This window comes from Thermobia domestica, chromosome 4, assembly GCF_964235325.1.
Source record: "Thermobia domestica chromosome 4, izTheDome1.hap1.1, whole genome shotgun sequence".
Taxonomy (NCBI): domain Eukaryota; kingdom Metazoa; phylum Arthropoda; class Insecta; order Zygentoma; family Lepismatidae; genus Thermobia; species Thermobia domestica.
The window spans coordinates 241580846-241605124 of record NC_137457.1 but is presented as its reverse complement, the minus strand read 5'-3'; the positions used below and the strand labels follow the sequence as shown (position 1 = coordinate 241605124).

At 35.1% G+C, this 24279-nt stretch overlaps 2 protein-coding genes across 3 annotated transcripts in view; both read left to right on the top strand.

The window, feature by feature from the left end:
* LOC145683934 (rho GTPase-activating protein conundrum-like) overlaps nucleotides 1–24279 on the top strand; it is a 426775-nt gene that overhangs the window by 7190 nt on the left and 395306 nt on the right. The gene's annotated exons all lie outside the window — the stretch shown is intronic.
* LOC145683079 (zinc finger MYM-type protein 1-like) lies at nucleotides 15569–16120 on the top strand. Its single transcript, XM_081754437.1, has one exon. It carries the CDS (start codon nucleotides 15569–15571, stop codon nucleotides 16118–16120), a length of 552 nt encoding a protein of 183 aa, XP_081610563.1.

Here is a 24279-nt window from a genome sequence, read left to right as displayed (position 1 = left end):
ATAGGCACGTTTTATTGTTAAGATATGGAAAACCTCCTAGATTTGCTCTAAGTAATAACAGAGATGTTTCAAAGGAACAGTCACCATAAGCTAATAGGCCCAAAATAGTTCACTCCCTCATAAAATAAGCATCGCTTAACTCTAGCGATACCGCAAGCGAAGCGAGCGGGAAAAAGAAATAGCATAGGTCTGAAGCCTATAATATAATAAGTTGATTACTATATTTTACTATTAAACAGAGGGATTTGGGCCTCCTGAGATTGGGAGCCCTGGAGCCTGGGCTCCATTTGCTCCGCCTTTAATCCACTTCTGACTGAAGATCGTGATATATATATATGCTAGTCCAAGGACGTACCGGCGGGCACTGTTACTTAATAATAATAGTTATAATTTAAAGCAGTAATGATTAAAATGAAGCCTGCTATGCTTCGTCATTGTGATATGTAATATCTCCAATGTCATAAATCGAATTGGCAACACCAAAAATGATCCACGACGAGGCAGTGGCGAATTTAGTTATTTGCATCCAAGATGCTGTTATCACTTCGGGACAAGGGTTAATGCTTTTGTGTAAGTACTCGTACCCTTAGTTCTCAAACTTAAATGATTAATTTCCTTTTCTTTGGAAATAAATTCCCCTCTGAACTTCACCTTGAATTCGGAAATTCAAAATGTGGAATTGTCTGTTAATGTTATTTTACATTCATTTTCATTTAATTATTGGACAACTTTTTTAAATATATATATATATATATATATATATATATATATATATATATATATATATATATATATATATATATATATATATATATATATATATATATATATATATATATAACTAGTTATATTTTGTGTTTCTATGAAGCGCGTGTCGTAGTGGATGGCGTGAGAAAAGTGAAGGAAAAGTGTGGCATTTGCACCTCCCAAGTAAGTAACCAATTCAGAGTGTATAAATATAGCCTTGAATTTTATTCATGTAAACAAGTACTAGTGTCTGATTGTGGTGATGACGTTTTTAGTATGTTCGTACATGCATACATGCCAAACATCTATCTAACTTGTCACACATAATGTTAAAAATGGTGTTAGTGACACGTGTTCCCAATTTTTATTTCAACAGGTGAGAATGTGACAAATACCAGCGGCAACCATATATACATTGAAAGACTGCGGCTACGTAGTCTTATATCGCCGAATACTCTCTCCCCCTCCTTCCTACAGGAATCTTAAGATCTTACGTCACTTTTTTTCCCACTAGGACTTTAATAGAATTATCATGCTTTTGCCTCTAAGCGTCTACCTTTATACTGTTTTGCTATATTTTTATTTATGTGTGAACAAGATAGTAAAGAGTTAATTCATTTCTGTGTAATTAAGAAGCACTTCAAGACGTTTCGGTGAAATGTCGGCAATCGTTTGTTACTTTCGTTGTAGTCAAGCTACGACAGCATGATCATAAAATTACAGGTTTCTGAGGCTGCGTGGGATGTATAGGATGCTATCATTAATTTGGCAGATGATTGTGCAAAATGTCAAAATACAAAGAAAATAAAACTGCATGTCCTAACTCTCATAGTTTCCAATCGGGAGACTACCGAACACGAAAGAAAAGCTCTGTTTCTTAGACGTAGTGTACGTTCACTTTATGACTGATACATGGGCGTCTCTGGCGGGGGGACAGGGGGGGACGCGTCCCCCCCAATATTTTGAAATACGAAATATTCAATATTTTATTTTAATTTAATTTATTTAGATACTCACTAGCAGTTAGATCATTTCCTTTGATGTCCCCCCCCCCAAATTTTACATGCCAGAGACGCCAATGGACTGATATATGTACGTCATAAATCCTTAACAATCATGGCAATTCTACCGCAGATCATCTCTATCTGCAAGGACATTCATATCAGCATACTCACAAGGAAAGGACATGAACCTATCAACTAGACTTCCTAATCAAACCTAGTCCATTCGATAAACATAACAAAGATATGTTCATGCAAAAAAAAAAAAAAAAAAAAAAAAAAAAAAAAAAAAAAAAAGATGCCATGAATAACGGAATAAGTCCCTGGGGCCCATTAACCCTGTTAGTATTTTAAAAAATCGTGGACTCGCAGTGAAATATCTATTGCATCAACACTGGTCATTGGAAAGTCATGTTTTATTTCATTCTCTTCAGCATGAAACCGGCTTTCCAGAGGTGCTATGTGTTGGGACTAATAACGTACAAGAACAAGGAAAATTGGGAGAATGTCCGGAAAATTCCCTCCCATCAACTTTGGACCCCTCTGAAATAACCCCGGGTAAAAATACACAATCTAAATGTATCTCGAGAAATAGTACAAGGGATAAGAAATGTGTGTACCAAACTTTGTATTGCTAGACAGAATAGGTATGAGGGGAAATCGTGTATTGGTATACAAGCTTTTCCCTCATATCTAATCCGTCTGTCAATACAAAACTTGGTATACACATTTCTTAACCCCTATAGTATTTTTGAGATACATTTGAATTGTGTGTTTTTATCCGGGGCTACTCCAGAGGGTTCCAAAGTTGATGGTAGGGATCTTCCAAAGTTCTGGAGGGACTTTTCCCGACATTCTTCCAGTGTTCAAGTACGTTAGGGGCCCCAATACATAGCACCTCTGGAAAGGAAAGCTTGTTTCAATGCTGAAGAGAATGAACTATAAACCATGAATTTCCAATGAACAGTGTTGATGCAATAGCTATTTCGCTGCGAGTCTACGATTTTCTTTATACTAACAGGGCCAATGAGCTCCAGGGACTTACTTCGTTGTCCAGGGCACCTAATTTTTTGTGCTTGAACATATCTTTGTTATGTTCATCGAATGGACTAGGTTTGATTAGGAAGTCTCGTTGATAGGTTCATGTCCTTTCCTTGTCAGCTCTCCTGTGTAGTTATGCTAGCATCCATAGCAGTTAAAAACTCTTCCGCCATTTTTAATCCGATTGCAGTAGAAAAAATATTCACATGCTGACAACGAATTCCTATTTTCCTAATGTCATTCCCATACCTCCATGGTTATTTCGAACCACTTTTACTTGAGAGACTTTCGGGAATCTTTTGCCCAATTGTTGAGCACGTTTGTTTTTCCGCAGTTTTCGACAGCCTTTGCACCGAAACTGTACAGTTTATGACATTCTCATATATATATATATAATTCTTTTTTTTTTTTTTTTTTTTTTTTAATTTTCGTCTGCAGAACCACCTTACAAATTTAGGGGATTGAGTTCATTAACACCCAGCATAAAGTAATTTTCTTTATACTTCTCTGTGCGGATACAGTTGAAGGGTCAGTGATTCCACTTTGCAGTCAAATTTTTGATTCAAAATCGTTAACTTTTACGTCCCACGATTATGCCGGCTAGGCTAAAGGAGTCGGTGACGATGAGAAATGAATGAAATAGTGGAATGATGAAAGTGGGAGGAAACGAGAGAACCCCGGGAAAACCTCCACACACGGTATTTGTCCAACACAGAGTGTACTTGGCGAGTCGGGATCGAACTAAGGACTCCATGCACCAGAGGCGAACGCTCTACCACTGAGTCACCGCGGCCCAGTTTTTGATTCAAGTCTCATAGTCGACCATCGTGACGGGAGATTTTCCGGTACAACGTGCTGGATATTGGGATTATATCTTGAGATATGTGTTGCTTCTGAGTTCCTGATGGAGAATCATTTACAGTTCTTTCTACTTCGGCAATGATTCCAGCAATTCTGTTGAGTTTATTCCATTATTTTCTTTCCTTTATCCGAATATTCAGTATTTCACGATTTTTTCGAGTTGTTAAAATTGTTTTTAGTACAGTATATTAACATTCTGCCGTTTTGTCCTACAAGTCAAAACATCAGACAGTGAAATATGCAAATTAATGAGAAGGTATTGTTCAAGTGAATATAATCGCAGAAAACGCGAGTACTGTTGTCATACGCTTGACAATCCTGTTGAAAAAGAAAATGAACAAAGGCGTAATGTATGGGTCATTCTTTAATATATTTCGGAGGCAAAATTGTCCTTTAATCGTGTGCCCAGAGTGAAGAGACTTTAGTTTGTTTTAAACTTATCGTCCCCATAATCCAGTAATAAGATTATGGAGGGTGGACCTACTAATGGGATCCGGGGCATTGGATATCAAACCCAGCTCTGCCGCGCTTTAGGAGCAAACGCTGATCATTTACCCGTGAGCAGTGGGGCCGATTTCTATGTATGTACCGCTCAGGTATATATGTTTCGTTGTCAGGCTTTTAAGTAAAAATCCAGATAAAGATATCCAGATTCTGGGGCGATTAGGAATCACACAAAAATGAAGGATGCAGAATTCCCCGGATGATTATTTCCAAGGTGGGGGGGATGAAGTCCAACATACAAGCGATGTCGCAAACAATTCTTACTGACGCACATTGTAACTACAGTAAATATATTAAATACCATAGTGGATGAGTTACTAAATCAAATATGTTTTGACATGTATTTGGAAAAACTAAACCCCTTTCGAGAATCCAGAGGGGAGGGCGCGGTGGCTCAGTGGTAGAGCGTTCACCTCTGGTGCTAGGGGTCTCGGGTTCAAACCCTGCTCCCGCCAAGTGAACTTTGAGGTGGACAAACACCGTGTGCGTGGGTTTTCTCGGGGTTCTCCCGTTTCCTCCCACTTTCTTCATTCCACCATTTCATTCATTACTCATCATCACCGTCTCCTTTAGCCTACCCGGCATAACCGTGGGACGTAAAACTCAAAAATTTCATTTTATTTCAATCCAGAGGGGGCAAATGCGCTCTCTTGCCCACAACTGTTTGTACCTGTGGGAGGATGTTACAGAATATGATGTTTTTATGTCTGTGAGGTTGAACTTTGAGTCTTAAATTTGTAGAAACCTAGTTACATACGACTTTACTCTTCCTTTAAACCTGATATACCAAGTACACGACATGTGTTGTTTTTAAGAGAGAACACTGTCAGAAAATGTGATTGTTGCATTTAGTTATTTTTCTCTTTGAGTAAAATTCCACTTTCCATTTTTATTGAGAATATAAAATTCAAGAAGTATCGTAAATCCTTTTTTTCGTATCAAACTGCAACCTATTAAAGAGACGGAAAGTGGCTTCGTAAATAACATAAGCATTATTATCAGCGTCGTGTAGACACATGTCTTATTTCACATGTTCATTACGCATATATGTAAAATAAGTTTCACTTAATCGGGAGTGCTATATTATACTTTTAATAACCATTGTTTAATAGTTGTTTTGAGTTTCATTTTTTGTGGTTGTTTATTATTATTTTTATTACTTTACAATATGCAACTTTTTTTTTTCTTATCTTGTCAGCATTTTTCATATTTCTTCAAAATTTTAATGTTTGTTAAATTAAAAGTGTACCGAAACACTGTAATGAAAGTTTATTAATTAGAAGGAGTACGGACGCTTTTGGCTAAGACTTGTATAATTTTTCGTTGCTCTACTTCCCTCTCCGCCCCCCACGTGACTAGAAGTACCTTTTGAGATTCGAGACAAGACGAGAAGTGGTTTTGAAATTCTAGGCGAGAAGTATTTTTTTTTCTAAATTCGAGTCGAGGAGTACTTTATGAAATTTGAGACGAGACGAGACGAAGAGTACTTTTTGAAACTCGAGACGAGATAAGAAGTACCTTTTGAAATTCGAAACGAGGTGACAAATGCCTTTTGAACTTTTAGACGATACGAGAAGTACTTTTTGAACTTCGAGACGATACGAGAAGTACTTTTTAAAATTCGAGACGATACGAAAAGTACATTTTGAACTTCGAGACGATACGAGAAATACATTTTGAACTTCGAGACGATACGAGAAGTACTTTCTAAAATTCGAGACGAGACGAAAAGTACATTTTGAACTTCGAGACGATACGAGAAGTACTTTCTAAAATTCGAGACGAGACGAAAAGTACATTTTGAATTTCGAGACGATACGAGAAATACATATTGAACTTCGAGACGATACGAGAAGTACTTTCTAAAATTCGAGACGAGACGAAAAGTGCATTTTGAACTTCGAGACGATACGAGAAGTACTTTTTGAACTTTGAGACGATACAAGAAGTACTTTTTGAACTTCGAGACGATACGAGAAGTACTTTTTGAACTTCGAGACGATACGAGAAGTACATTTTGAAATTCGAGACGAGACGAAAAGTTTTCGAGTCTCGTCAGCAATACTAGGTTACCCAAATTTTAAACCTCAAACACTGTTTTAATGTTACATAATCCATAATATAAATAGTACAAATTGAAAAATAACGAACGTAGTGAAGAATGGATGTATATATTCATTCTTCAATCGTATATATATATATATATATATATATATATATATATATATATATATATATATATATATATATATATATATATATATATCAACGTTTAAAGATGCGTAAGTTATGATACTTCAATTATAAATACGGTTTAAATGTTGTTATAGAGGGTCTATGGCACCCTTTGTGGACCTTTCGTGACTCGTGAAGGATTCTGATTACTTCTGGATGAAATCGAGGAAGAAATCAGGTCATTAATTTTGTACATGAATTTTAGAAAATGAGACTAGACGAAAGCAGCTTTACGAGTTTCGAGACAAGGCAAGATATACATATACGAAATTTTAAGAGAACATAACGAGAAAACCTAATTTCTCGTTTTATCTTTGTCGTGGGCGGCACAACTCCACTCGCCCTTCCCGAGGCTCGGAAGACAACTTCGGGAAGCAAATTTTGTTGGTATAAGTACTAGAATGACTAGTGCTGATGATAGTTGAAAGTTTTATTTAAGTTTACAGCATATGAAATTTTGCCACTTTCAGACAATAGTTGAGAAGTGTATTGGTTTGAATAAATATTATTATTGTTAGTAATTTTATTGACGAAATATCCATGTCTTTCAAATAGTTCGATCGGTTTGTTTATACTTCTTTTGATGGTTTCATATCTTATAGGATCCCGATTGAACAGGCTAGAATTTTAAAGCAGATTCGACGCTATGTTTAATGATCGCTGAGTTATTGGAAGGATTCAGTTATTACGATTTTACTTCTCGTAATTCGAAAGTGTTTTGCTTTACTGTAATAATAATTTTGATTTCAAGAAAAGCTAATAAATAAATAAAACTTATATGTATTCTGGTACACTGTATGATGTGTTGGTATCTCGGAATAGTAAAAAATGAAATGAAATGAAATCTTTAAGTTTTACGTCCCACGGTTATGCCGATTAAGCTGAAGGAGACGGTGATGACAAATTAATGAAATAAGTAGGAGGAAACGAGAGAACCCCGAGAAAATCCACGAGCACGGTGTTTGTCCGTCACAAAGTCTACACGGCGCGAGCTGGGATCGAACCAGAGACCCAAGCACCGGAGGTGAACGCTCTACTACTGAGCCACTGCACCCCCTCTGTCGGAATAGTAACATAGGCATGTAGTAGAACAGGGAAACCCCGTACAAAGTATTACGTATTCAAAATGTGTTTAACAAACTTTACAAATAAGTAGTCCACAAAAGTAATTTACACTGTAATTATTAACAGATAATAATAATAATAATAATAATAATAATAATAATAATAATAATAATAATAATAATAATAATAATAATAATAATAATAATAATAATAATAATAATGAAAGAAATACGCCCGTGAGTCCCACGTCGGTATTTGTTTAGTGAGTAAAGTCCCTGAGTGAGTGACTTTATCCACTGTTAAATGGAATTGATAATGCAATTCGTACTGCGTTTGTAGTGCATTCATTATTAATATATGCAGTGGTGATTTCGAAGATTTTTGCCCCGGGGACGTTATAATATATAACTAACTAACTAACTCTATGGTCTATGGAACCCGGAGGTCCAATGCCGTTTTCACAAAAGCTCTCCACTGACTTCTATCCTTAGCTAATTGGATCCAGTTTCTACTTTGTATTCCTATCTCTGCGAGATCCATCTTAATATTGTCCTCCCATCTGCGCCTAGGTCTTCCTAATGGTCGTTTTCCGATGGGTCTTCCAGTCAAAACTTTAAAAGCGTTTCTACTTTCTTCCATTCTAGCTACATGACCTGCCCACCTAAGCCTCCTAGACTTGACGACCCTAACAACGTAGGGTAAACCGTATAAATTATGTAATTCCTCGTTATGAAGTTTCCGCCATTCCCCATTCCCGTTCCTCTTGGACCCGAATATTCTTCTCAGAATCTTGTTCTCAAATACTTTCAGTCTATGTTCTTCCCTCAGAGTAAGCAACCATGTTTCGCAACCATACAGAACAACATGCATGATTATCGTTTTATATATTTTAAGCTTCAAATTCTTCGACAGAATTCGCGACGAGAAGAGATTTTGAACCGAATAATAACACGAATTCCCTGCTTTTAGTCGACATTTGATTTCTTCTTTATAATATATGGGGTATTTAAAGAATGCTTTTCCAGAATTACTTGTAATCCACATTGAACACAATCAGAGATATGACCACTTACTAAAATCATCACTGAATGTACGAGGGTGATTCAGAAACCAAGGTGATACCTTTATTTGTGTTTGACAGATAGCACCGATACAGGTATGAGTGGAAAGCTTGCAGTGTTACCTACAAATGGTGGCATCAATTTTCAACATACAGTAATACACTTGTGCCAACACGAAATAAGGTTTTTCATGCCGTCGGCGATGGCTACTGGCGACACTGTTGTTGAACTGCTGCCTCCATCTGCGCGTCACAATTGTAGCGTTGGCCGTTAAATTTGGGGAAGAGCCAAAAGCCGTAGGGCGCAAGATCCGGACTATATGCAGGATGAGGCAGACTGTCAACAACACTTTGCCTAGATGGGGCAACTTTGAATTTTTGGCGGAGGAGAGGACGTGTGGCGGCACTGCATAGTTTCTGGATCGTAATGGTGTATCTGCGACTCGTCACCGGCGATGATTGTTCCTGGGCGCACAACCTTCTGCAGTCATGCTCAAGAATTTAATGAAAGCCCGCTGCTTCAACTGGACGTCAGTACTGGATGTCATGGATTGTTCCATTACTCTGGAACGAGAAGAGATAGGAAGGTGAAACAAGTGACATTCTATAACTTAAATATCAGTGCATTAATGTTAAACAGTTCAAAATGTTTGCAGTCCTATTGGCCAAGTACTGGGCTTGAAGGCATTACTTTCTGAATCAACCACGTAAATGTTATTGTTTTAATCAACTATAAAAAGAAACTAAAAGAAAATAGAAAGAAAACTGTTTTAAAATGCCGATTAACGTAACGTTTTTATGTTTTTTTATTTCAATCTTACTAGTATTTTTAATTAGTACTTGTATTATCAGAGTACAATGAAAATTCAATTATCGAGGAATAATGTTAATCTTTGTATTATACATCATGCATTTGCAGCAATTTGAACATAATGCACCAAAATTAAATGCCTATATTTCTCACTTAAATTACATATTTTGTAATTTTTTTAAACGTTAAAATAAGAATAACGAGATGTCAGAGTTGAGACAATGAGGAATTTGTGTTAATTTCTTGAGAAATAATTAATTACGTCTTCGACGCTGTTGTTACTTATCGCTTTCACACAAAAGGTGGAATTATTAATTTATTTATGTTGGTTGCTATGCTTCCATTCATCTTCCTCTTGTAATAGCATGAAGATTATTATCACAGTCGATTAATATCTTTTGTAGTGTTAGGCTTCTCGTACTCTTGGTATTCATGAAGGTAACTTCTTTTTTTTCTTCTTCTTCTTCTCATGTGCATCAGGTTGTAAAATTAGTCAGCTGAGAGCTTTGTGTGTTTGTGGAAGGAAGGTTAAAAACCATTCCTAATGAACAAACAAAAGACAAAACGTGTTTTCCATAAGCCATTGTGCATTTCCACGTGTACTTGTATACAAAGGTAAAAGAACTTTTCAAAAAAGATAGCATTGACACCGTGAAGTTGTCATCTTCTGCCAGTTGCATTCTGGTATTATCAGAATTACTTCACTAGAGTGAAATTGAGTGTATAAAACGACTGGAGGTTCATACTGGAAATCTGAATTTGAAAGAATTGTATTGCTGTCTAATGACAAAAAAGGACCGTACGAGCGAATTTGTGAGATGCTGAGAACATGGGTCCCCTGGTTCGATCCCCGACCAAGTAAGTGTATAGTGTAAAACATTGTTTCCGTTTGTTTTCTCGGGTGTACTGCCGGTTCCTCCCAGTTTCTCATTCCACCAATTTTTCCATCATCATTCACTTGCCTTAATTATCCGTTTCACTTAGCCTAAGGGTATAGAGTCTAATTGTGGAACGTTACACTGAAATATTTCATTTCATTTCAGATACTGAGAAAATCCGTATGTTATCATGGGGAATTAAATGACAAAAACATAATGCCGTATGTATGAATCTACGATGTTGACGATGTTACCATAGCCATTAATCTTGCCGTGTCCGTAAGTTCGTAGCTAAAATAAATCGTGATTATCCCAAAACAAGTTTTTCAGCAGATGCAGTCTTTTGACTTTGGATGGCAGAAATAGAAGGCAACAGATGAATGAATATATGAGTCATCTAAATGAATCAATCATGAATCTTTGGTTCGTTCTGAGATTTAATATGAGAACCAACTACTTCTCAAACATTGTATCAACCATCACTCCAAGATTCAATATGCAGCCCTTGTACATTGAACCCAGACGCAAAAACTACCTCCTTAAAAATAATCCAAATTTCTGAGCTATTTCATACAAGAACATATTATTCCTAGAATGGAGAACTGTTAGTCAATATGAATTTTGAAACAATAACCCTTAAATAATTAATAATTACCTACACAGCAGCTCTCGATCTTTGAAATAAACGTACGAACTAGACAAACACGTCTAGAAAATTATAATTTATATTCAAAAAGCAGAGACGAACATGTTAAGTAAAATCACTAATGTGGAAGCTGAGGCCAACCTACAATAGACTCACGAAAAGGAGTAATATAAATATTATACTAACGCTCACTCAGTTACAAGTTTTAAAAATGAAATTGTAAACACAGTATGCATAGACCTATGTAAAACACTGAAATTGACTATTGTGTTTCATCAACATTCATCCTCAGGATTTAATAGTGAATTAACGGTGTTTCCCAGGATGCACCTTCGAATTTGAGATACTCTGTTTCGTTAATATTATTTCCCAGGATGTAGCACCGAATTTAACTATTCTGTTTCGTTAACCTTATTTCCCAGAATGTAGCACTGAAATTGGACTATTCTGTTAGGTTAAAATCACATCGTAGGATGGAGACCTGGTAAGTATTGTTTCGCTAGCATTATTTCCCTGATGTAGCACTGAATTTAACTATTCTGTTTCGTTAACCTTATTTCCCAGAATGTAGCACTGAAATTTGACTATTCTGTTAGGTTAAAATCACATCGTAGGATGGAGAACTGATAAATATTGTTTCGCTAGCATTATTTCGCTGATGTAGCACTGAATTTAACTATTCTGTTTCATTAACATTATTTCCCAGAATGTGGCACTGAAATTTGACTATTTTGTTAGGTTAAAATTATTTACCAGGATGGAGTACTGATAATTATTTTGTTTCATTAGCATTATTTTCCAGATGTAACACTGAATTTGACCTTTCTATTCCTTTAAGATTACTTCACATTTTCCACTTTGGAAATAAAACATTTCTTAATCGTGCTGTTTCATTAGTACAAGTGGGTAATTCTCAAAATAATTGTTTTGCAAAAATTTATGTACGAACCAGTAATTATGGAGCTTGTTCTTTCTTTCTTTCTTTTGCTTTTAGTAATAATGAAAGACCACAGCAGTAACCATATCATTTACGGTTCAGAAATATTGAGAAGGGAAATGGCACAGAAACTCGTAAACGAATCTAAGTTCTGTGGCTTCCTGCAGCAGGTGTGGCAAATTGCAAGAAGTATTAAAAAAAATCTCCAATTACGTACGGCCTTTAATAATAATATTGCTCTCCGAAAGGCTACATACATATTTCTTGGACCAATTGTTATAATTTTCGTTAGTTTATTCCAGTTCCAATCTTGAAAGAAAATTAGGGGCTTTGTCCTGGGTTCTATTATAGCAAAATATTCGTATTCGTAAAACAAGTAGTATTTTTTTCTTCTTTTCGTACAAAGAAAACCGCTGGACATCAGGTATGTTGTTAATAAACATCCAGGACTCACGTATTGTTACAACAAACTTGTTCTAAATGAGCATGAGATGTTGGTTTGACTTATGTAATAAAGCCAAGGAAGTTTTATACTACAGACCGCCTACTGATGTGCTAAGAAAATGACTTTTTTCAGTATATAAGAAAGGATTTATAGTATCTTTCACCAAATGTTTGGTGATTACTTTTTTCTCCTTTTTCTCGTTCAGGCACAAGAAGGGTATCTATGTAATTTCAGGCAACGTGAATATTATATATAGAAAATTTTCCTATATGCAAACAAGACTTGGAAAGTAGCACATAGCGGTAACGTCTTTGGTGCAAAATGCGGATGTATTGTCAAAGTGAGAAAATAATTATACTGAAAAATATTATATTGGAAAACAGTTCTTCGGGTGTAAGTTAATAGTCTGCTGCTCGCATGCTTGAAAGGCGGAGATTAGTTACGCGTTGTTATATAAACTTGACAACGGGTAAACTTAAAGTAACGCCTGCTATAAAACTTGTACATTTACTTTTGTATCGTAATTTCAAGGAAGTCAATGAAAATCACTAAATCTGGTAACATGCCGTTATTTTTTTTTCTCCCTTCATATTTTTTTCTTCAGTAAAGCTTATTTAATGTGGAAAAAGTTTAGAGGTACCAAAAGTGGTGATATTGTGCTGGCTTTTTGAAGATTCCAGAACTGAACTCTGAAATTGATTTCTCATTTTTTTTCTTTACTTTTGCGTCGTCCATTTGATTTTTAAGGACTTTATCAAAAACTCCTGTATATGTTTACTCTGCCTGTCCATGCGTTCATCCGTCTGGGATACATAAAACATCTCAGGATCACCATCAATTTTGGCAATGGTGTAGAGAGTCAAAAGTAAGAAATCAAGTTAATTGATGCAGATGATCTGTCCTGTTGATCCCGAGATCTATCGGTTCCCCCATACATTCCCTCATATATCATACATGCTTGATAGACTAGCAGCAGTGCTGCTGAGATTTGCGGGTTAGTATAATGCTTAGGATGCAAAATACTAATGGTCTTTGAAATGCAACGCTAAAGTGTTACTAAATAATTTTCTACTTCAGAAAATCTAAAGACTTTTTCAAACATTCATTCATCTTCAAATGCACGTCATTTAATTCGAGATCAAATGCTATATTTAAGCCTGATCTTGGTAAAATTTGGCTTATTAAGTGTAAATTATAAAATAAGTTATACGTAGCCGTATCTCAAAACAACTTATTTTATCATGAAGAAGCCGAACTCTTCTACATATGTTATATCGTTCAACTCAGAATCTCTTTATTTCGGAACCGTGAACATCTAAGAAAAAACATGGAACATACTAATAAAAACATTATTTCTTCAATATTAAAAGACTACTACCTTACAAACTTAAGCTATCTCTATAACAACTGACTTACTTTCATTTACACACTTTCAAAGCACTTTTCTCCCTCTGTACTAACTCTTCTCGAACCTCCTTAACATTAAGGTTGTTTTGGTCCTTCAAATAGTTTGATTCTAGCTCAAAACATGGTGTCATCGTCATCAATGTTATTGTATGGAAATATATACATACATGTAATCATAAAAACATCGAAGAATTAAAGAATTCAACCAAAATCTTGTCTTAACTAACTAAGCAAAATTAACATGTTAATACCTAGTAAATGGTATATGTATATTTGCCATATTGTTGATCGTTTCGTTGTTGGAGGCAACAATTGTTTATGAAAGAAATAATTGGGTCGTTTTCGATCAGAAGACAACTAAACTTAGTTTACAAGAAATCAAACCAAACTCCTTCACTTGGTGTAATTTGTAACACTGCTACATGTTTAAAAAATCAGTTGCAAGAACAATATATAGAATGTTTGGTCAGAAACTTGCCAACATATATAATCACAATATTTGATCGAAGACAAATTATTTTTGATTTTCATAAACAATTGTTGCTTCTAACAATGAGACGTTCAACAATATGGAAAATTTACATATACCATTCCCTACAGTGGCGGATTACCAAATAGGCCCACTAGGCACGTGCCTAGGGGCGGCAACTCTTGAGGGCGGCAAATCGTTTCTCCAGAATATAAAAATGTCTTACGTACGCAGTAACAATTTAGACCTTTGAAACAAATGTTTCAAATCAATGGTTTGTAACACTTTCGCTTCATACGGAAGAAACCTTGGTGTATTTCCGTCTGCTCTGCTTCCTTCAGATTCGAATTGAGGCGTCAATCACTTTGTTTTTTAATCTGTGCTGTGACTTTTATCGCTTGCAATGACAATAATGCAAGCCGCCCACCCAATCTTGCTGTTTTGTTTTTGTAAATAAACCGTTGATTTGTCACCACCCTTGTGAAACCAATGGTCAGGCGACAAAGAAGACTGATTGTTAGAAACTCGCATAGTCGCATTGCCTGCACAATGTCAGTCTTTTTTAAAATATATATATAAAAGACAGAGCGAAAGAAAATACAGTCGGTCATTTTTTAAATTGCTGTTAAGTGAGTTAGTGCATCTTTCGCATGGGCCTAAAAAGTGGTTGTTTTTTTTAACCGTGTTATTAATCTACTCGGAGATACTTCTGTTATATGCAGACGAGTATTGGCGCTTTGCAATAAATAATTACGCAGATATCTAATTCGATGTAACTAGTTTTTGCCTTACCGTATTTTCTGGTGCATTCAGTTGGTTGTTAGTGCGTTTGCGATTTGGTGTTTTTTTTCAGCGTCAAGGAGAAGCAACCTTACAGAAAATGCTTTTTACACTGGATACATTTTTTAGGCGAACTGAACAAGTGATTTCCGAAAGCAGCTCAGTAACTGATGTGGAAGCGGTTACATCGGGTGAACTCTGTGAAACGAAAAATGTTGACAATATTGTGGGTTTAGTGTATGAAGAAAGTACACTTAAAGTAGTGTCTCCTCAGTTCGTAGGAATTAGTGATTGTGACAGTGAGAGTGCAAATTTCGTTAGTGACGATCGTGCCGAGTGGTGTCTGAAATAGTCTACAATTGACATTCTTCTAAGACATGGAATTAATCAGAATACTGAAAGCGATATTTCTAAATTGCAGAGATTCATATTAGGCCAGACAAGATTCTTAAATAAGAGTGATTTGTTTGTTTGTTTGTTTTGTTTTCGTAAACTTGTGAATTGCGAATCGATTTTGCGGAATTATGTGGTATATTCGTGTTGCACTTGCGCCGTGTATTGTGCATCATGTAGGTTGTTCAAAGGCAAAACAAAGATAGAAACTCAGGGCATTTCAGACTGGAAAAACATTTCAAATATTCTAGCATCACACGAAAATTCTGGACACAAAAACTGCGAACAATGCAGAAATGCAGAAACCTGTTGGGACCTTGGAGAACCATCTTCAATCACATATTCAGAAGTCACAGTGTAAGAAGAGTTTTTCCTGTCGTAAAGAAGTTGACAAGTCGCGGGCTTCCTTTACGTAGTCACGAAGAAAAATTCAATTCTCTGCACAACGGGCAATACATGATGTCTTTAGAGCTTATTTCCGAGTTTGATCCATTTCTAGCAGAAGACATTGAATGGTATGGAAGTCCGGGGAAAGGTTATAAAAGCTACTTGTCTTCAACAATTTTTGATGAAGTTATTGAACTACTTGCTGATAGAGTGAGAAAAGAAATTATTAAAGACATAAAACAAAGTAAATATTTCTCCGTAATAATTGATTCAACTCCAGATATTTCGCATACTGATCAGTTATCTTTTGTGTTAAGATACGTGAATAAAGAGGGTAAACTTGTTAAACGGTTTCTTTCGTTTCTGTCAAATCCAAGTCACAAGTCAGAAAATCTAGCCGAAGCTGTAATAGATATTTTGACCAGACATTCTATTGACCTTACTAATTGCTGAGGTCAGTCGTACGACAATGCCAGCAATATGTCAGGGGCATATACAGGTTTACAGGCTCGAATTAAAGCAATCAATTCTAAAGCGTATTATGTGCCCTGCGCAGCTCATTCTTTGAATTTGGTCGGAAGTAGTGCAGCAAGCAGTTGTAGGGAAGCATGTGCTTTTTTCAATATGCTTCAAAATATTTACATTTTTTAGTTCAACAAAAGGCTGGAACTTACTTGCTTCTTTCATATATATCCAGGAACGAAAACACTAAAAATCTTTATCACAGACATGTTGCTCAGCACGAGAGGAGGATGAAAACTGGGATAGTGTAATTCAGACCCTTACTCATGTAAGCGATGATCCTTTTGAGAAAACTCTAGTTCGAAATTAGGCCTTATCCCTCTTGAAACAACTAAATAGGGTGGAAACAGTTTTCATGATCACTTTGGAATGATATACTGAAGAGATTCCAGAGTGTCACCGTGAAATTACAAAGTGTCAACATAGATTTAACAATAGTACATGTTCAATCACTTGTAAACTTTATAACTTCTCTTCGTGACATGTTCGACTCTTATGAGCAAAAATCCATGAAAAAAAATTATATGGATTACGAGCGTAGTTATAAAAGGTTTAGAAAACGTAACATTCAAGCCTACAAAGTAAGAGACAATGAGGTTGTTCTAGCAGGAAGACAAACATTTAAAGTTGAGGTGTTTCTTCCTATTCTTGATAAATTGCACGTTGAATTAATTAGAAGAAAGGAAAACTATAAAATACTGTCTGACCACTTCATGTTTTTAAGTAAGTTTCTGCAAAGTTCTTGTGTCATTTCGGAGCCCGCAGCCAACCTTCAGGCTGTATATAAAACTGATCTCGAATCAACGTTATCAAATGAATGTGTACATTTTGCGGGACATTTGAAAACGAGAGAAATCTGTGACGCACCAGCAGAAATGCTAGCATTTATATGGAAAGAAATGTTGCAATCTGTATTTCCAAATATGGAGATTGCATTAAGAATAATTTGCGTACTACTGTACTACTGTAACAAACTGTTCAGCTGAACGTTCGTTTTCGGCTCTAAAAAGACTGAAGACTTATCTCCGTTCAACGATGTAAGTTATCTATTCCTCATATCGAAGCACACATCTTGACTGATGGATACATCAACTTTGAAGAACTTATATACGAGTTTGTAACGATCAAAGTGAGGCAGAAGCACCTTCATTTATGACTCGTGAATTTAAATTTTCAATACATTACATAATTTTAGGTATAGCACATACATAAAATGAATTGTTTGTACTAGGACTATTACTTTTATTATTGATTTTTATACTTCGCTTCTTATTTCACTAATTTTATATTAGCCTTAAAATACTTCAAATACTATTTTTCTTTTGAGAAGGGCGCACATTAAGTTTGTGCCTAGGGCGCCGACGAAGCTTAATCCGCCACTGATTCCCTAGGTATTGATGTGTTCATTTTGCTTAGTTAGTTGATTTTGTTTGAATTCTTTAATTGTTCGATGTTTTTGTGATTATACTTATGTATATCTTTCCATACAATAACGTTGGTGACTATGGCGCCATCATTTGAGCTAGAATCAAATATATGGAGACCAACATACGTCATTTCGGAACTATTGCCCTCCGAAGATTGGTCGGAACTATAAAATAAGTGCTCATATCTCGATAACGAAATGTCGAATGCAGGTCGAGTTGAAGAACACAGTGCTTATTACGATCCGATAGCCCATTAATATATTTGTGAATTTGGATTGATAGGGGCATCGATAGGGATAGCCGTGACGCATATATGACAATTCATAAGGTATAGTTGATAGTATTCATTTTATGCATCCAATCGAAATTATTTATTAATTTATGGTATGCGATTCAAGATCCTTATAGATTCGGCTTTTAATAGACATATGAAGTTTCGGCCTTTAATAGACATATAACAGGTTGAATGTATTGGTGAACATGTGCTGGTGGTTTGGTTTGAGAGATGTCCTGAAAACCATAAAGCAAAGCGTTAGCAAATGTGTTGATTTACAAATTACTTTGTGTTTGAAGGTGTTCGTGCCTTTATAAAATAAGATGAAAAGGCGCCTCTAACTCCTTCATTATTCATGCAGATCAAAAACATGTTAGGCTTAATTTTGAGACCCAAAATCCTGTCTGGCACTTGTCCATTGGAACCTGTTTCCAGAAGCCTCGCTTGTAGTTTGTTTCTTTTCTTTTTTCTTTTTTTCCTTTTTTAAATTCAGGATATTAGTTCCCTCATCTGGAAGATTGTGTTTTCTTAAAACCTGTTGTCCATGGACATACATCACGGTTCCTCATTAATCCAATTTACTTCCAAATATTTTTGTATTTGCCATTTCTATTTCAGGTTGATATAACATGATTTGTTATGATGTAACCGTGCAATCTGTTTGTCACTGTTACTTTTATCAGATGTGCCCACAGATGATGTCATGACGCAGTGTGCATCAACGATATTTTAGGTGTTCGTAATAGTATTGACGAGTAGATGAGACGAGACGAGAAATAAATTTTCCCGTTTCATTTTGTAAATTTATGTTTTTAAGAAATTATACCATGTTTTTTTCTTAATTTCATCTGGAAGCTATCATAATTCTTCCGCATCACGAAAGGTCTACGGAGGACGTAATACAACATTCAAAACATATTTATTATTGGAGTATATTGTGCAATGACTTATGTATCTTTAAACGTTGTGATAAATTCTCTTCACTGTATTCGTACAAACACTTTGTCAATTTATAGTTTTTGTATAATGATTCATGTAACACTGAAACAATGTTTGAGATCTAACAAGGAGACTTACGGAAGTGTCACTCACTGATTTGAATGAAGCTTTGCACACTTGTAGAACATCAAAAAATAATCGACTTTTTTTTTCGGCAATGGTGAAGATTTAAGGATGGAAATCACCCTTTGAACGCTAGGGGTGGTTTCTATTCTAAGCATAGACCGGAAACATTCGTTTTATTTAGAAGAAAACATACTGCCAGGGGTTTTTCTTTTTTAGGACAGCTGATAAAGAATAGGATCCAATATAGTGATTACAATTACAAAATTGTTTTCTGGTTTGAAATGCTCTGCAGTTAGCCAATAACAATTATAGTTGGCAGAAATTACTGCGAGGAGGTTGCAGACCAATTTGAAACTCCTTTCTGTACTTATTTTAATGACATGATGGATTAAAGTGAGTCTCTGCACCTCTCACTATAGCGTTTGCAGGGACACAACCAGTAGAAAGTTTGGCACAGTCAATAAATCTATGATTCATAGCTACACCATACAGCCTTTAATTTCTGAAAATGGTGTTGTCACTGTTGTTAATTATTTTGCAGGAAGAGAATGGAACATTTTACCCTATAGTCCAAGACAGTCTCTTTCAATCTGAAAATGTCCTTGTGAAAGCATCAAATTCGGAAATATTAACAGCAGGTCTTGTGAGATCATGGTTTCAAGAGGTTTGTCTCCCAATGTCTAATGTAAAGTCCATTTTGTTATTAGATTCGTGGGGTGCTCACAATTCATCAATTTTTCAACCTATTTTACGAACAAAAAAAAAAAAAAAAAAAAACCTCAACTGCACTAACAACTGGTAGGATTCAGCCTCTTGATGTGTTCGTCTTTAGGCCGTGGAAAAACTTCTTGAGACATTTTACTGATATTATCCTCAACAACTATAACATAAATTTACATCTCCGTAGTAATATAATTTAGATCCAAATCACTCATTCATAATCAGTTTTCTTCTTGCAGATTTGCAAATCTCATTAGATATGCATGATACAAAAACAGTTATTTGGAAGATGATTGCGCTGCATTTTGCGATTTGTCACAGTTATTGCAGTAATAAGGTGAGCTTAGTGTAAACAATGTTTATGCATCACACACTTTTTTTTTTTTTTTTTTTTAACGAAATGGTATTACTGTGAAGCATTTTCTCAATAAATTCATAATTATAACAATTGAGGATATATGAAGTTCTGATATAGTGAGAGGCGAGGACTCACTATACATAAGCACCTTGAATAGGGAGATGCGCAGAGACTCACTTTAATCAAGCATTCCGTTAAAATAAAGGAGTTTAAAATCAATAGAAAGGGGTTTCAAATCAGTCTGCAACCTTCTCGTAGTAACCCTTTGCTAACTGCAGAGAATTTCAAACCAGAAGACATTTTGTAATTGTAATCACTATGTTGGATTTTGTAATTTTGACGTCAGATTCTGAATCAGCTGTTCCAAAACTCTCCTGACAGTATGTTTATTATATATATATATATATATATATATATATATATATATATATATATATATATATATAATAAACATACTGTCATTATATATTAACTGATTGTTTTCTGTCTATACTTGGAGACCAACGGTAACGTTCAAAGGGTGGTTTCTACCCTTAAATCTTCACCATTGCCGAAACAAAACAAAAAAATGTAGGTTATTTTTCAATGTTCTACAAGTGTACAAAGTTTCATTCAGATCGGTGAGTGACACTTCCGTAAGTCTCCTTGTAAGACTTGGCCCACGCTCCAAGAAGAAGTATTTATTACTACGTTAAATCTTAGTGGAAACGTGCAAGCCCTTGTGAGTACGATTCTAAAATTAAAAAGAAATAATAAATAAAATAAACAAATAAATAAAAATAAAATTTTAAAAAATCGTTTTCAGCAAATTGCTTGTCAAATGCTGGTGTTATCACTACTAATATTAGTCAACGATAATCTGCTAAAAGCATTGTTCTTTTAGCTCTTGACGTCAAACGCTAGCAGATGAAGCAATTAAATTACCTGTAAAAGGCAAAAAGTCCCTTTTAACAATGTTACGTAACACGTTTATCAATAAATATTCCCAAGGTTGACTTCAAACTTAATACCTTCTGTTGTAAACTGTTATATATATATATATATATATATTTTTTTTTTTTTTTTTGTAAGCGAAGAATATGAGTGTGTGGAGTTCAAGAATGCGGAAGATAATTAAGTGCATTGCTATCTAGCTCAATAGCTCCTAACATTGATGGCAGACCCCGTGCGGGAGGTGTGAATATTAGTACGATATAAGCTAAAAGGCATTTTAAAAATAATAATTATATATAATTATTATTCGTTGCATTCCGTCTGAAATCGAATCCAAGATCGTACATACTAAAGAAACATTGATAATATTAGCAGGGAAGACCAATCAGTGGCACGTGGATGCAGTGAAACTTCCACAGATGTATTATTACAGTAGACTCTCGACTCTCCGGCCTAATGTGAAGAAAAGACAAGACAGATAACTAAAATGTCGGATTGACTAGAATTCTATAACTACTCACGTCCTACCCTACTCATACCATTAAAATCATACTTTTTATACCAAAACCTTCTGTTACTCCTTTAGATAATTAAGCACACTATTCATAGAGTGCTAAATAATTGCTTGATTTTCGCAAAAGCTGGGAAAAAGAAATAGAAATTGATAAACTTAGCCAATACTGTTGATCAGTCTTGAAAGTATTTCTAAAAGTATTAAGTCCTTTTAAAAAAAAAAAAAATTGCTCAGTGTATAGGTTTATAATTACAGAATAACTCTGTTAATAATACAGTAGAGAAAATTAAGCTTAATTCAAAGTAATCACGATTCCATCAAATACAGTGTAAACGTTCCTGATATAACTGTTAGATTGAAATCTTTGCTACTAACGCATTTATTATTGATATTCTAATACATAGTTTCGTACTGTCCCTCCACGTACTTTTATTTAAAAAAAAAAAAAAAAAAAGTTATCATATAGGGATTCCATCGTTACTGGTCAGTGTAAAACTGGGAATTTTCTGTATTTAGAGGTTGAAAAGGCCATGCGTGAGAAAATAGTTTGCTGTCTGCTGCCATACATTTCGTTAACTGTTAATAGAAAGCTGTTTTTCATGACCAGAAATAGGCATTCGACAGTAAAATTAACTCACGATTTCGCCCGCAAGGTGGGTTGTCTGTCATAATCACGACAAACTGTTAATCGCCAGCCATGCTTGAGTTCCAGGACAGCAAACTTTTAGATTTTTGTGGTGTTCTGTGTAATATGAAAACTACAACAAAAAGAAAAGTATTATTGTATTTTCTCTTTATTGTGATGGTCAGGAAACGGATTCTTTTGTGTTGTTTCTGGAATTTGAAACTATATACATATGGTTAAATAAATAATAAACACAATAATAAAATATAATTTATTCATCATTAAGTCATCAGTTACGCGCAAGAAAAATATGTTTCTTTTACTTTTAAGCGGCGATAGAGAAGAAAAAATGTGGTGATCATGAAAAAGGTTCAAATTCGAGATTTCAGCGAATTTACAATTATCATGATCCCTACGTACCGAAAAATGAATTTTTGATTACACCTTTTATGAACCCTACATGCCAAAAAAAGGAATTTTTGATTATAACTTTCATGACCCCTACATGCCGAAAAAGAAATTTTACACTTTTCAAGAAATAATAATAAAAAAGCTATTATTTCATTAATAGCCGTACAATATGGCGTTAAGTAATTACTCCTGAAATATCCAGAAAACATAGCTTACTTTTTTTTCAGGGGGGGGGAGTTCTCTTCTGACGGTTTTCTCAAAAATTGTCCATGCGATTTTGTTTATATTTCGTAAATAAATATTTAATTAACAACCCTATAATGTGGCATAAGCTGTTTTTTCTGAATATATCTACGAGGGGTAGTTTATTATTGGGATGTTTTTGCAGACGTTTATTTAAATTGCTCAGGCTAGCTGGTTCATATTTTATAAATAAATATTCCAAGAGAACCCTATAATATATATGTCATATCATTTCTGGTGAAAAATACAAGGAGTTAATTTAGTCTTTGGGGTAAGTTTTCTTCGAAGTTTTTCGAAAATCCCTATTATAATTCTTTTCATCATTCATAAATAGATATCTCAGTAATAATTGCAGCAGAAAGTTTAGTGTGGTGCTCTGTACCTTGTATTTGAGGAGTGAAAACGTAAAAGCTCTGTTAACTTTAATTCTTTTCTTAGGCAAACAGATAAAAGATATTAATTTAATAATAGAAATGATCTACAGGTTTACACGCAGAAATTAAAGAATATCATTTGTGTAAAGGATCGCGTGATCTTATCAATGGCCACTAATTGCGATAATGATCCCAAAATCTTCACAAATCCTGCATACTAACCATAACATTCTTTTCCTTTCTTTCCTTGCAGTTGGAGACCTTGGTTCGATTCTTGACGGGATCGTGGTTCGGATCCTACGTTAAATTCTAGATCCTCATCTCACATAGCCTCGCAGCTAAAAGCATTCTTTTTCAGCACTAGAGGAAAGAAACTGGCCACTCAAATCCTGTTCTATTGGGTTAGTAGTATCGATTAGTTGTGTTAGGAAAAGAAAACTAGAGCCAGCTTTCAGACAATATTTAGACATTATTAGTCTAAATTTTCAGCTCCAAGGTTATACTAGGTGGAAAGTTTAGACTAAAATAAAACCTGAAAGTGAACAGAAAATATTCGTATTAATTAGTATCACTCATTGATACCTTCCAAATTTGCATTAGTTCTCATACAATATTAATATTTCACTTACAATTGAAAATTGATCCACATTGGTAACAACTGGGATTGGCATTAGGGTTCCCTGTGATGCAGGAGTTGAGACAGTCTCGTCTCAAAAATGGTGACGTGAGTTATCTCGTCTCATTTCTTGGACAACCCTATTCCATAGGACAAAAGAAAAAAGGTTTTGAATTAGAGTTTTGCATCCATTTCAATCGCAATGCGACATGAAACGTGGAGCTACTACAGCTTGACGTGGTGTTCGAACTACATGAACTCTCACCGGAAATCGAACTCCGGTCTCCCGCGTCGAAGGCAATAAATCATGCAAATTGTACCTAGTTAATATATTTTCCTTTAGGTGTTAGAAGTGTGGTATTTCAAGAAATCACGTTTTCACTCGACGTTCCAATTTGTCACTCAAGAACGATTTCGAGAAGCTTTTGATACGAGTACTTTTACGTACGATATTCTTAATTTTCATAAGAAGTTAAACCAAGTTTAATTTGACATCAGGATCCTCGAATATATCCTCAAGGTCCCCCAGG